Below are 12,245 nucleotides of genomic sequence, written 5' to 3'. Positions count from 1 at the left end.
AACATCAAGTTATTTGTTAAGGAGACAGCAGGACAAGCAACTGAGAGCAGAATCACTCGCCGGTCCTATTTTTCTCAGTGGTATGGAAGTCTCTTCATTAATCAGCTGTGAGAGGAATGGATTGCAAGGAGTGCACTCCAGATGGAGTCCCCCCTTTCAAAGGGGTAGCAGGCAGAAGGTCTGTGGAAACACTCCTCCTGCCTCCAGCTCTAACGCAACATCGTTAAACTAGTGCTGCTCTGCCTTGCCCTCTGACTCCACGTAAGTAACAGCAGCAACTGAGAAGCACAGAAACACATGCAAGACTAATGATTCCCAAACTGTTTGGACTGTGTACCCCAATTCATATTTGCCAACCTTTTTTCTACAAGCAATTTCAGAGGTAACTTGACCTCTCTAATGACAACACATTACCTAAGCCATTCTAATTACATGTTATGGGTCAGTTGGCACTTTTGTTAAAAAATTTCACTCGGTAGCCCCTCTCCCCAACTTCACTGAGCCTCCATCCTCTGCTTGGTGAGATGGTACCACCAGGCTGTTGGTCTTGGCCAGTCAGGGCATATCCCTCCCAGTAGCAGACTGACTTGAAGGTCCAGCCGCCTCCTTCCTCTCCCTCTCAGACAGCAGATGGGCTATCAGCACCCAACGGAGTCCGGGTGTTCACGTTCCTGCACCACCTCTCATTTCTCCACTGATCGCAGGTTGTTCCTGTCTGGGACTACGTTACAGTTGTGCAGCAAGAATGGGAGAGAAGCAGCCTGTGGTTTGGAGGAGCATTGAGAAGGTGAGTAACAGCATGTTGGCCTGACAGGCGATTACATTTGGAAGCACATGAACTCCAATGTGGGTGTAGGGGGGAGAACATGTCACATCCCTGAAAACCTGCCATTACACAATAAAGAGGAAAGCACTGCCTAAAGACATCTACTGCCCCCCTGAGGGGGGACACACACCCAGGAGCTGCTAGTCCAAGCTCACTATGGAAGCTTGATTATGAGGCAATACTTCTGAGATTAATAAACTTGTATATTTAATATAAATGGAGATTTAATATAAATCCTGAGGATTACAAAACAATTTACGTTCAAATTCTCTGATCACTTCATCTAAACATTATAACCATAGAGTTGTCCATCTTTTTTTAACGATACTTTTCCCATAGCCTATGAGTACCACTCAGAGGTACAATCAGCAGGGGGACACAGTTTTCACAACGAGATGGGCAGGTTTGAAATAAAAGTTTGAATAGGTTAGGCTCGTGTCTGGGGAGTTGGAAGAGTAAGAAAGGCTTGGTTGACAAGGGTGTATATAGAAAAGGTACTTTCCCTTGCTAGAGATTTAAGGATCATTGTTTGAAATAAGACAAGAGAAGGAGATTGTTTTTCTCGTAAAGGGACCTGGGATTTTGGAACTCTCTTCCCAAAAAGGTACAAACGTGGCCTCACACCTAAAGTATATTGTCTGACCTGAAGTGTCACCTTTATTCTGATAAAACCTGAAGTTATCTTAAGGCAGTAACTTGAAAGAAATTCTGTGATTTACATATTAATCGATCCAAGCCTGCATCTCCATTCTAACTGATTAAAAACTTAATAGCCATTTGGTTTGTTCAATACATTGGCATAAGTTGTATGACCCTTTGATCTTTTACTTACAAATTCTGTGTCCAATGTATTCCCCCTCACAAGGTCCCTGAGGTAGGAGCGGGGCTCAGAAAGCTTGCAGTTTGAAATAAACCTGTTGGACTATAGCCCGGTGTTGTGTGCTTTTTGACCTCGAAAAGGTGAGAGAGGAGGAGTGCTTGAATATTTTTAAGGCAGAGCAAGCTAAGGTAAACAAGGGGCTGCATGGCTACAGGGAAACCAGATCAGTGATAATCTTATTGAATAGCTAACTTGGCCAATTTATGTTCCTCAACTGTATGCAAAGTTGGCACAGGTTTCCACGTAAACTTCCAAAACATTATCCCATGAACATAAACTCGTCCAAGAATCAGCGCAGCCATGCAGCGTGATCGATTGAAATTAGTTCATGACTGGGTCTGGACATTCTCAAGCATCAAGAGAAGGATTGCCCTGAAATAGGCCTTCCTTCAAACACCTGATTTAATGCTTTTGGTCTTTCTTTCGAATTGGTTTCTTTCCTGTTTTGATCTTCTTTTGGTACGGAAGACCAGCTATGGATTTAAGCCACGCAGGTGCATCCTGCTTGGTTACAACTGATTGAACTTCGCCTAATTTAAACAGAGTTTCAAGTACCTTGAAGTAATTACAGCAGCAGCAAGGGGAACACAATAGGCTGAGGCACAACTGGTTGTTGGTCACTGCAGGCTCTTACTGCAGTTGATTAATGCTGGACTAGAATAACCATCGCACTCTGAGTGCCCAAGTATCCAGTATGGGAATCATTCCCCAAAGGGCACATTTGCCAAAAACTGACCAAGTTAATGCTGGGGTGATCCTCTTTTTGTAGATGGTAACTGCTTCAGTCAAATGAAGTTTTAAATAAGCATAAAAGATTACAGATAGTTGTACATGAAGTGGTTATGACTGCAACTACATTGAACTTCAAGTCTTTAAATCTATTGAATTATGCTGATTTATCTATTGATACAGAAGGATCTTGTATACAACACACACACACACACACACACAAACAACAGCAGGAATGTGATTGTGATTATTTACTAGAGATTTGATCCACATCCTGAAAGAGCAATCAGGCTGCTACTCAGTCATCAGCAGATTCCAGCACTTGATCCTAGGGAGAGATTTGGCCACACGTAGTATTCATGGCCATAAATATAAAGAGGGGAGGTTGCAGACTGACTCACAATCTAGTTGAAAAAGTTGTCCTGAATTCCACCAGCTGAACAACATTCAAATATATAAGCAATATCGTACCTAAACTAGTGGCCTTGGTTTCATTGCAATCTTTGATACTCAGCAAGCCAACACTTGTGAAACAACGTCTGAGCCAGTTAATGCCCAATTATATACAATAATATTTTGCAAATCTTGTACTTTCTTTTAAGGAATCCTCAGATGGGGCTGAAATTCAGGCAATTGTGTTGTGACGTTTCTAACTCTCCAGGGATGAAGTTAACGGATTCGAGTATAAATATAAGCTATCATTTTTGTGGCAATACTAAATCACAACATGGCTTATAAGCAAAGCATTTCCCAAAGTTGCAGTGGTTGGTTCTTTTATCCTAACCGAGCATAGCCATAAAATCTGCACTCTGAACAAAATAGACATTTAATAGGTTTTTTTTCCAACTACACATCAACACAGACATTCAAGGAGAAAAGAGAAGAACACTACTTACAGAGTCTCGTCATTTTTAAATTCCAGTTCTCCATAAGTGTCCTCAAAGTCTTCTCCGCCTCCTTTAGCCGTCCCTTCTATTGTTCTAAAGGGCACAATGACTGTCCCGCGTGCCCCAGATGTTCTTAGCACTTTCACCTCCATCACACCGATGCTCTCACTCACATGGACCACATCACTCTCAAAGGTGAAGATCCCGGCGTGGTCATCATCTAAAATAGTCACCGTTGCAATCAGTGGGGAGACGATTAAAGCTTTGGGGTAGGGCACGTTATTCGGCTCCAGGGCACCTTCCAGCTCCAGCACTCTGATGTTGTTCAGGCGCACGAAGAAGTGCTCGTCCTCCTCAAAGATGTCGTCGTCGATGATGCCGACGGTGATCTCCTTCTGCGTTTCGCCCGGCTTGAAGACGACCGTGCCCTCGCTGAACTCGTAGTCGGCGCCCGCGTTGGCCGAGCCGTCCTCCGTCTTGTAGTCCACCACCAGGGTCCTGGAGGTGTCGCCCCCTTTGCGCACCACGGTCAGCGAGACGGCCCCGCAGTTCTCCAGGCACTGGTAGGCGCACGGCTCGAAGTAGACCTGGGAGCACAGGTCTTCGGGTGTGTCCGCCCTGACTTCGTGCAGGCTGGCGCTCCTCTTGGCCTGCTCGGCGGCGTGCTTCTTGAGGATGTTGCCCGCCCCGGTCATCATGCGGGTGGCCTGGATGCGGTAGAAGGCCCGGCTCTTCTGCTGGTGGGACAGCGCGTGGTAGTTGGCCATCTCCACCAGCTGGTCCAGCTCTTTCTCGGGGTGCTTCTGCTTCAGCTCCTTGAGGATGCGGATCATCTCCTTGCGGGACTCGTCCACCTCCTTCCCCTCCAGGCCCACCAGCACGCCGTCGAGGACGTGCGAGTTCACCAGCTTGCCGTCCAGCTCGATGCCTTTGGGCGGCTCCCCCTCGGTCTCGATGACCAGGCCCCTGCTCTTGCTGGTGCGGTACCGCTTGTGCAGGTACTTGTAGAAGAGCAGGCGGCGGTCTGCCGTCCACGCGAGCAGCACGCAGACCGGGAAGAAGAGGAAGGTGACCAGCCCCTCCCAGACCTGCACCACGCCCGGCGAGATGACGGCGAGGATCATGTACAGCCAGATGTAGGCGAAGATGCTCCAGGCCGCCGTGACGAAGAACACGCGCAGGTGCTTGATCCTGCGGCTCTCGCCGTCGGGAATGGCGTACACACAGATGGCGATGATGATGAACATGTTGAAGGCGGCGCTGCCCACGATCGTGCTGGGGCCCAGGTCGCCCGCTTTAAACCCGTGGCCGCACACCTCGATCAGGGAGAGCATGATTTCCGGAGCCGACGAGCCCAGAGCCATGAGGGTCAGGTTGGACACGGTGTCGTTCCAGATGCGAACCAGGGTGGTGGACGTCTCTCCGTTCGGCTTATTAATGGTGATTTCCTTCTCCTGCGATGTAATCACTTCGATCGATGCCATAAAGCGATCGGCGATAATGGAGACCCCCAAGAACATGTAGATCAGCGCCACAAAATAAACTATCACCCGGGCAATCTTATCGCCCAGGGACGGGTCTTCTGGGTACCATATTGGCAATATGACACCTTGCTTGCATTCATAGCTGCCCACGCAGGATTTGTTTTGCTTTGGGGAACTTGTTGGGCCGGGTGCATCCGCGTCTACACGAGGAGGCTGCATCAGCAGTATGACTGCCAAGAGGCCCAAATGCAGGCAAAACGACATGAACGTCTGCAACCTAAACCACGCCATGCAAACAGGTTCACTCCCAACGCCCTCTGTGAATCAAAGTCAATCTTCCAAGCCAAAGGTGGCTCCGCTGCACAATCTGAAACAAATATGCAAAGGAAAGCATTAATGTCTGGCAATAGCAAAATGGCTAAGCTGTGTTCTTTGGACAATGCGCCAATAAGGAACCCTCAATGTGTCAACTTTCACTCCATCACAAAGTTAAGAAAACATGCAAAGGCTCACAGGGAAATGCAAAAAACAATGTGCAGTGTGGTTTCTGAGCTGTCTAAACAGATGCTTATTCCTGCTGTGCACAGTTTGGCACATGTCCTACCTGAGGGAAATGGGTTTCTAACAGCAAGAGTATGTGGTTTCACCCACTGAGCCAAACAGAGGTCAGGGATCTCTGCACAGGCAAGGACAATGACAAAGGGTTACTGTTAGAAATGAAGTCACCTCAGGCTCCTCCAGGGCTTAAAAGTCACCTTTAGATCTAACATTAGCAGAACCTGGGAGCAAATGGCCACAGTAATCTCAGCTAAAGAGCAAAAGTTGGACCGGGAAGCTAAACAAAGAATAAATATGAGCCAAATTCAGACATTCTTTCCTTATTCACAACTATCCAATCAAGTTAGTGTTTTCTTTTGTTATGTATCCTGCATTTCTGAACCAGTGGTTGCAAGGAGATGATTATCAGTTGGTATAATTCAGAGTTTATTAATGAGGGAAATTCTGATCATTGCAACTTCCTTATGCAGTTGAAATCTTAACTGATCACTACTCAGGGTGGAAACGGAAAAAAAGATTTCATGGGAAGTGTTTGTCAAAATTCAAAGCAGTTTATATGTTCATGCAGTGCACTAGCTCCTGATGAACAGCTTATGTTCAAAACATCGACTCTCCTGCTCCTCGGATGCTGCCTGACTGGCTGTGTTTTTTCCAGCACCACACTCTTCAGCTCTGATCTCCAGCATCTGCAGTCCTCACTTTCTCCTAGTGTGCTAGCTCTGTTAATAAATATTCATGCTCTAATGCTGCATTTATTGTCACAATGCTTCTGCCAGTAACAGGCCAGATTTCCGTGGCAACAATGTGCTATAAATGAGGCAGGACTACTGCACTGGACAATGTGCACTTTCATTTCAACTGGTACACAGAAACAGCTACACTTGATCAATTCAGGCCCTGCCATGTAAACAGGGACATTTTGCACAGGGCTGCAGGGAGTTGGGACACAGCTGCCCCTCAAAGACGTGTCCACAGCATTGCAAATGACGACTTTTAACAGATTGTTCAAATATCCTCCTAAAAAAGGCCAAATTCCACACTGCCTGCAGCTAGAATTTCCCTTTCAAAGTGTGTCTGCCTGAACAAGAAGGAGGACATGTGATGCATGGGAATAGTGAACTCCCTGCAAGTCGCACGCCATCCGACTTGAACTATACATTGCTGTTCCTTCACTGCTGCTGCATCAGAACCTTGGAATTCTCTTAAAGCTGATGCACGGGCATCCCATCATCATACAGACCGCAGCGGTGCAAGGAAGTTCACCTTCTCAAGAGGAAGTGAAGATGGGCAAGAAATCCCTGCCTTATCAATATCACGGAGGAGAAAGTGAGGACTGCAGATGCTGGTGTTCAGAGTCGAAAGGTGTGGCGTTGGAAAAGCACAGCAAGTCAGGCAGCATCCGAGGAGCAGGAGAGTTTGGGGCATAAGCTCTTCATCAATTACCATCATTACCAATGACAAGGTAACAACTAGCACATCCAAGAGGGTGGGGGACACAGTTTTAAGTTAAGGAGCAAAAGGTTTAGAGGGGATTTGAGCAAAAATTGATTTCACAAGGTGGCTGTCTGGAATTCGCTGCCTAAAAGAGTGGGAGAGGCAGGAACCCTCAAAACCGTTAAGTAGTACTTAGATGAGCACTCGAAGCACAATCGGCTAAGAGCCAAATGCTGGAAAATGGCATTAGAATAAGTAAATGCTTGATGGACATGATGGGCTGAAATGTCCTTCTGTGCTGTTAGAAACTCTATGACTCTAACATATATTTTCAAATACATCATGGAGATGCTGTAGTTGAGACTAAGCATGCCAAAGACTGTCTGCTACTTGTCAAGTGCCAAAACACTGCAGTTGAGTGGGATAGTTCTGCCTGAGTAGCTCCATTAAAATTTACAGCACTCTGTGTAACTAAGTAGAATAACTCGATCTAAAATGGTGCAATAGTGATTAGGAGGTGCAGGCATCAACACTCACTATCAGCTCATGGGTTCAATCCCCAAATGTGATGTGAAACCCCCCCTCCTCCCCAAGCAGCAGACAGCATTGCCTTACAACGTCACTGCATCGCTGTTTAATCTGTAGAAATGGCCTACAAGGGAAAAAAAGGGTCAAACAGCAGCCACCCTGCAGATTTAGCAAAGCTAAATGGCGTCTTGAGCAAAATTAACCAACCCAATAAACTGTTGGCAATGAACACATAAAATCCATCAATTGAAAAATTAACATACTAAAACCTCCAGCAGTTCAAATCTGTGACTGAAAGAGCAGAGCAAATTAAAATGTGCAGAGAATAGCTCAATGTGGGAACTTCACCAGGCCCCGCAGATTGAAAGCGAGAGACACACACACACAAGGGGCAGTGGGCAATTGAGACGGTCACGTAGGCATGATAACTGAGTGAGCCACTGTGTGGAGGGGGCGCTTGGCTATCAGGCTGGGGTATACAAGATGCTCGGTTGTGATAATGAAAGGGGCCTGGAGTATAAGAGCACCCCTAGACCCTTTCCCCCTACCCCCACAACGCCCCAGCATCGTCTAGCCAAAGGAGAGAGTGTTTGTCCTATTTAGGGAAGGCGCGGTGGCGCAGTCGCTAAATTTGACCGAGGTAAACAAGAGCTCAACTGAAGTGAATGAATACGACAGCTGTCACCGAAGACCCTGAAATGCAATCTGGATTTGCCTTAACTATCTGCTCATTCACACATAGCTCCTCCCACCCCCCAAAACACTGCAACTCAAATTAATTTAAAAAAATACATTGGGAACATCATTGCAGAATAGAACTAGGTTGCAAAGTATTGACGTACATTCTGACAGCTACACAGTGATTTCATTGTCAAAGTGAATTTGTTGCAAATTGCTGTTTGGGGGGGGGGGGAGGTTGACGACAATGCAACCAATCGGAAAAGCCAAGAGATCTGACTAGCCATTAAAAAATAAGCACAGCGATCGAGGATATTTGAGAGAGAGAGAAAAAAAAACACGTGTGGAGGATGGGAGAATTCGAAATGCAATGTTTATTTTGTCAGTTTTTAATAAGGAAAGAGATTGCCCAAAGTAAGCAGATAAGCCCAGCTCTCTGCTCCCCTTAAAGCGAGTCTACTGCTTCCCTTCTTGCAAAATAACGGCGAGTTGTGCAGATCATGTTATATAATCCACAGCGTGGCTTTAAATAACATTAAATATATACTGTATTACAGCAAAACAAAATGTTACCTGGTTGGTTCCTTTATCCACACACACAGACTGGATTTGTTTTAACAGTCCACACTGTATTCTCTAGTATTAAGTTAACTATCCAGATGCTCTGCTTGAGACCTACTTGCCTGACTCACTAAAAACCAGAACACGCTGCAGCTCCCGATGGGGCTGTGTGGTTGCTGGGACTCTGCTGGACAGCCAGCTCCATCTCCTGCTGGACCAAGGGTGAGAGTCGATCCTGGCGGGTGGTAAAAGACTTGTCCGAATACAACCTCACTGCGGTGACAGCCTGTGTGTGTGAGAAAAAAAAATCTCTCCTAACCCCAGAGAGGGACTTCCCTACAACCTGACGCTACTCGGAGCCAGCAGAGAGAGAGAGAGAGGATGGGTGTGTGTGTGTAGCGGGGGAGGTTAATGATCATTAAATCTGATATCCTAAACCAAACCAAAGCTGCCCTGTTTCAGCCTCTATCAATCCAATACAGCAAGTATATCACAGCCAAACACCTATCGCCCCCCATATTTCATTCAAACACAGGGCACTGCCAGACCGGACTGCACCTTTGTCAGACGGCTAGCATCCCACGGAGTGAGACCTGATTCTCACTGGGACATCTTATATCAGGCATATGCTCAGCAAGGGGCCATAGCCTGTCCTGGTATCTCTCGACGTTGGAAGGGGCTCCTTCATCAGTGCATTCCCCTGGCCATGATTCCCCCCGATTTCCAGCTGTGCACTGCTGGCTGCTGCTGTGAATCCTGAGCATGGCCAGGTCTGCTGGAACACAGCGACAAATGTATCGACTTATGATCTCGGTTACATAAAACGCTGGCGTTTGTGCAGCCTCCCGCTCGAACGCTTACCTCCAGACTTGCAGGTTTTCCTGATGGGAGTGGGAAGCTACATTCCACCCCTGGGCGAATGTGCCGTCTGGGCACCGGCAGCGGTCCCCATCCTCCACGCCGCTGCCTCTCCTCTCCACCCCCCACCCCAACACACGGAGTGATGGAGATGGATGGGCGCGCTGCCTGAAATGCAGGGGCCCACCGCGAGTCCCTTGGACTAAAAGGCACCTCAGAGCCGCCCGAACTGGAGTTGGGCAAGTGCACAGGCGAAAGCAACTGCCTCGGTGACACTTCCGTAAGACGAAGCGCACCGAAACGCTTCAAATGTGAAATGAACGCTGTGGAAGCCTCCTACTCCACCATCCAGCCCGACGCAAGTGCGCTGATGTGATAACACACGCTTCCTCTCACCCGGGCAACACAAGAGCCGTGCCACAGCGAATAGCACATTCCTGTCAGGTCTGCCCGCTCTTCTGCAGTCTTCTGACCAGCTTCCAGCACCTTTCGACGTACAAAAAGCTACCACAGACGATGCCTCCAACACAACGGGCAACAACAAAATAAGACCGAAGCGAGATGGCCAAGAGAAATGAACGACTGTCAGGATGATGGCCTCATTCACGAAGTCATCGTTGTTTCCTTCACATACCCTCGGTTTATGGATCAGGAATCCCAATACCACATTAACACAGGTTCAGAATGTGCCCAGAACCTGTAATCACGGTTTAAAATGTGTAAACCCCAAATCTGTAATCCCAGTTCAGAATGTGATCACCCAGAATCTGCAATCCAGGTTCAAACTGTGTATACCCGAAAACTATAATCCCGGTTCAGAGTGTGTATACCCAGAACCTGTAATCCTGGTTCAGAATCTGTATACACAGAATCTGTAACCCTGGTTCAGAAACTGTGTACCCCAAATCTGTAATCCAGGTTCAGAATCTGTATACACAGAATCTGTAACCCTGGTTCAGAAACAGTGTACCCCAAATGCATAATCCAAGTTCAGAATGTGTATACCCAGAATCGGTAATCCTGTCTCAGAATGTGAATACCCAGAATTTGCAAACTGAATTCAGAGCGTGTATACCCAGAGACTGTAATCCTGGTTCAGAATGTGTATACCCAGAATCTGTAATCATCGGACTGCATGTGAATACCCACAATCTGCAAACCTGGTTGAGAATGTGGATACCTAGAATCTGAAATCCTGGTTCAGAATGTGTACATCCAAAATCTGTAAATCTGGATCAAAATGTGTGCACCCAGAATCGGCAATCCCAGTTCAGAATGTGTATACGCAGAATCGATCATCCTGTCTCAGAATGTGAATGCCAAGAATTTGCAAACCCCATTCAGAATGTGTATACCCAGAGATTGTAATCCCGGTTCAGAATGCATATATGCAGAATCTGTAATCCCCGGTCAGCATGTGAATACCCAGAATCTGCAAACACGGTTGAAAATGTGGATACCTAGAATCTGAAATCCTGGTTCAGAATGTGTATACCCAGAATCGGCAATCCTGGTTCAGAATGTGTGCACCCAGAATATGTAATCCTGTTTCAGAATGTGTATGCCACAAACCTGTAATCCTAGTTCAGAATGAAATTAACCCGAATCAGTAATCCAGGTTCAGATTGTGAATATCCAGAATATGTAATGCTGTTTCAGAATGTGTCAACACAAAATCTGTAATCCTGGTTCAGAATATGCACACCCAGAATCTGCAATCCCGGTTCAGATTGTGACGACCCAGAATCTGTTATAGTGGCTCAGAATGTGTATACCCAGGATCTGTAATTCTGGTTCAGATTCTGAATGCCCAGAATCTGCAGTCCCGGTTCAGAATGTTCATGCCCAGAATCTGTAATCCTGGATCAGAATGTTGATACACAGAATCTGTCATCCTGGTTCACAATGTGTACACCTAAAACCTGTAATCCTGGTTCAGAATGTGAACACCCAGAATCTGCAATCCCAGTTCAGAATGTGACTCCCCAAAATCTGTAATCCAGGTTCCGAATGTGTATACCCAGAATCTGTAATCCTGGATCAGAATGTGTACGCCCAGAATCTGTAATCCCAGTTCAGAATGTGTATTCCTAGCATCTGTAATCCTGGTTCAGAATGTGTATATGCAGAATCTGATATCCCGGTTCAGCATGTGTATACCCAGAATCTGTCATCCCAGTTCAGAATGTGTATACCCAGAACCTGTAATCCCAGTTCAGAATTTGTATATCCAGAATGTCTAATCCCGGTTCAGAATGTGTATACCGAGAATTTGTTATCCCAGTTTAGAATGTGAATCCCCAGAACCTGTAAGGCTGATTCAGAATGTGTATACGAAGGATCTGTAACCCTGGTTAAAATTTTGAATACCCACAATCTTTAATCCAGGTTCAGAATGTGTATACCCAGAACCTGTAACCTCAGTGTAGAATGTGTACACCCAAAATCTGTAATCCCAGTTCAGAATGTGTATACGCTGAACCGGTAATCTTGATTTTGAGTGTGTACACCCAAAACTTGTAATCCTGGTTCAGAATGTGTACACCCAGAATCTGTAATTCTGGTACAGATTGTGAATACCCAGAATCCTTAATCCAGGTTCAGAATGTGAATACCAAGAATCTGTAAAACTGGTTCAGAATGTGCATACCCAGCGTCTGTAATCCCAGTTCAGCATGTGTATACCCAGAATCTGTAACCCTGGTTCAGAATGTGTAGAACAAGAATCTGTAATCCTGTTCAGACTGTGTATACCCAGAATCTGTCATCCCGATAGAGAATTCGCATACCCAGAACATGTAATCCCAGTTCAGCATGTGTAT

At 46.3% G+C, this 12,245-nt stretch overlaps 1 protein-coding gene across 5 annotated transcripts in view; it reads right to left on the bottom strand.

Annotated features, from left to right (window-relative positions):
• slc8a3 (solute carrier family 8 member 3) overlaps window positions 1–10,572 on the bottom strand; it is a 504,604-nt gene extending 494,032 nt beyond the window's left edge. Inside the window, exons 1-2 of one of the 5 annotated variants that reach the window (XM_043698123.2) lie at window positions 9,820–10,572; window positions 3,332–5,173 (exon numbers count right to left, since the gene is read on the bottom strand). In XM_043698123.2, the coding sequence (XP_043554058.1) occupies window positions 3,332–5,097 (1,766 nt within the window). In that variant the 5' untranslated portion in view covers window positions 5,098–5,173; window positions 9,820–10,572. Of the gene's footprint in view, window positions 1–3,331; window positions 5,174–8,577; window positions 8,799–9,123; window positions 9,238–9,426; window positions 9,782–9,819 lie in introns of those variants that run through there. The other 4 variants (XM_043698124.2, XM_043698121.2, XM_087990079.1 and 1 more) reach the window with 4 other exon arrangements.
• Between the last annotated feature and the right edge of the window lie 1,673 nt (window positions 10,573–12,245).

This window comes from Chiloscyllium plagiosum, unplaced genomic scaffold, assembly GCF_037043375.1.
Source record: "Chiloscyllium plagiosum isolate Xiang-an unplaced genomic scaffold, Cpla_swu_hap1 HiC_scaffold_8, whole genome shotgun sequence".
NCBI classification, from domain to species: Eukaryota; Metazoa; Chordata; class Chondrichthyes; order Orectolobiformes; family Hemiscylliidae; genus Chiloscyllium; species Chiloscyllium plagiosum.
The sequence above is the reverse complement of the archived record's forward strand: the minus strand, read 5'-3'. Positions and strand labels throughout refer to the sequence as shown.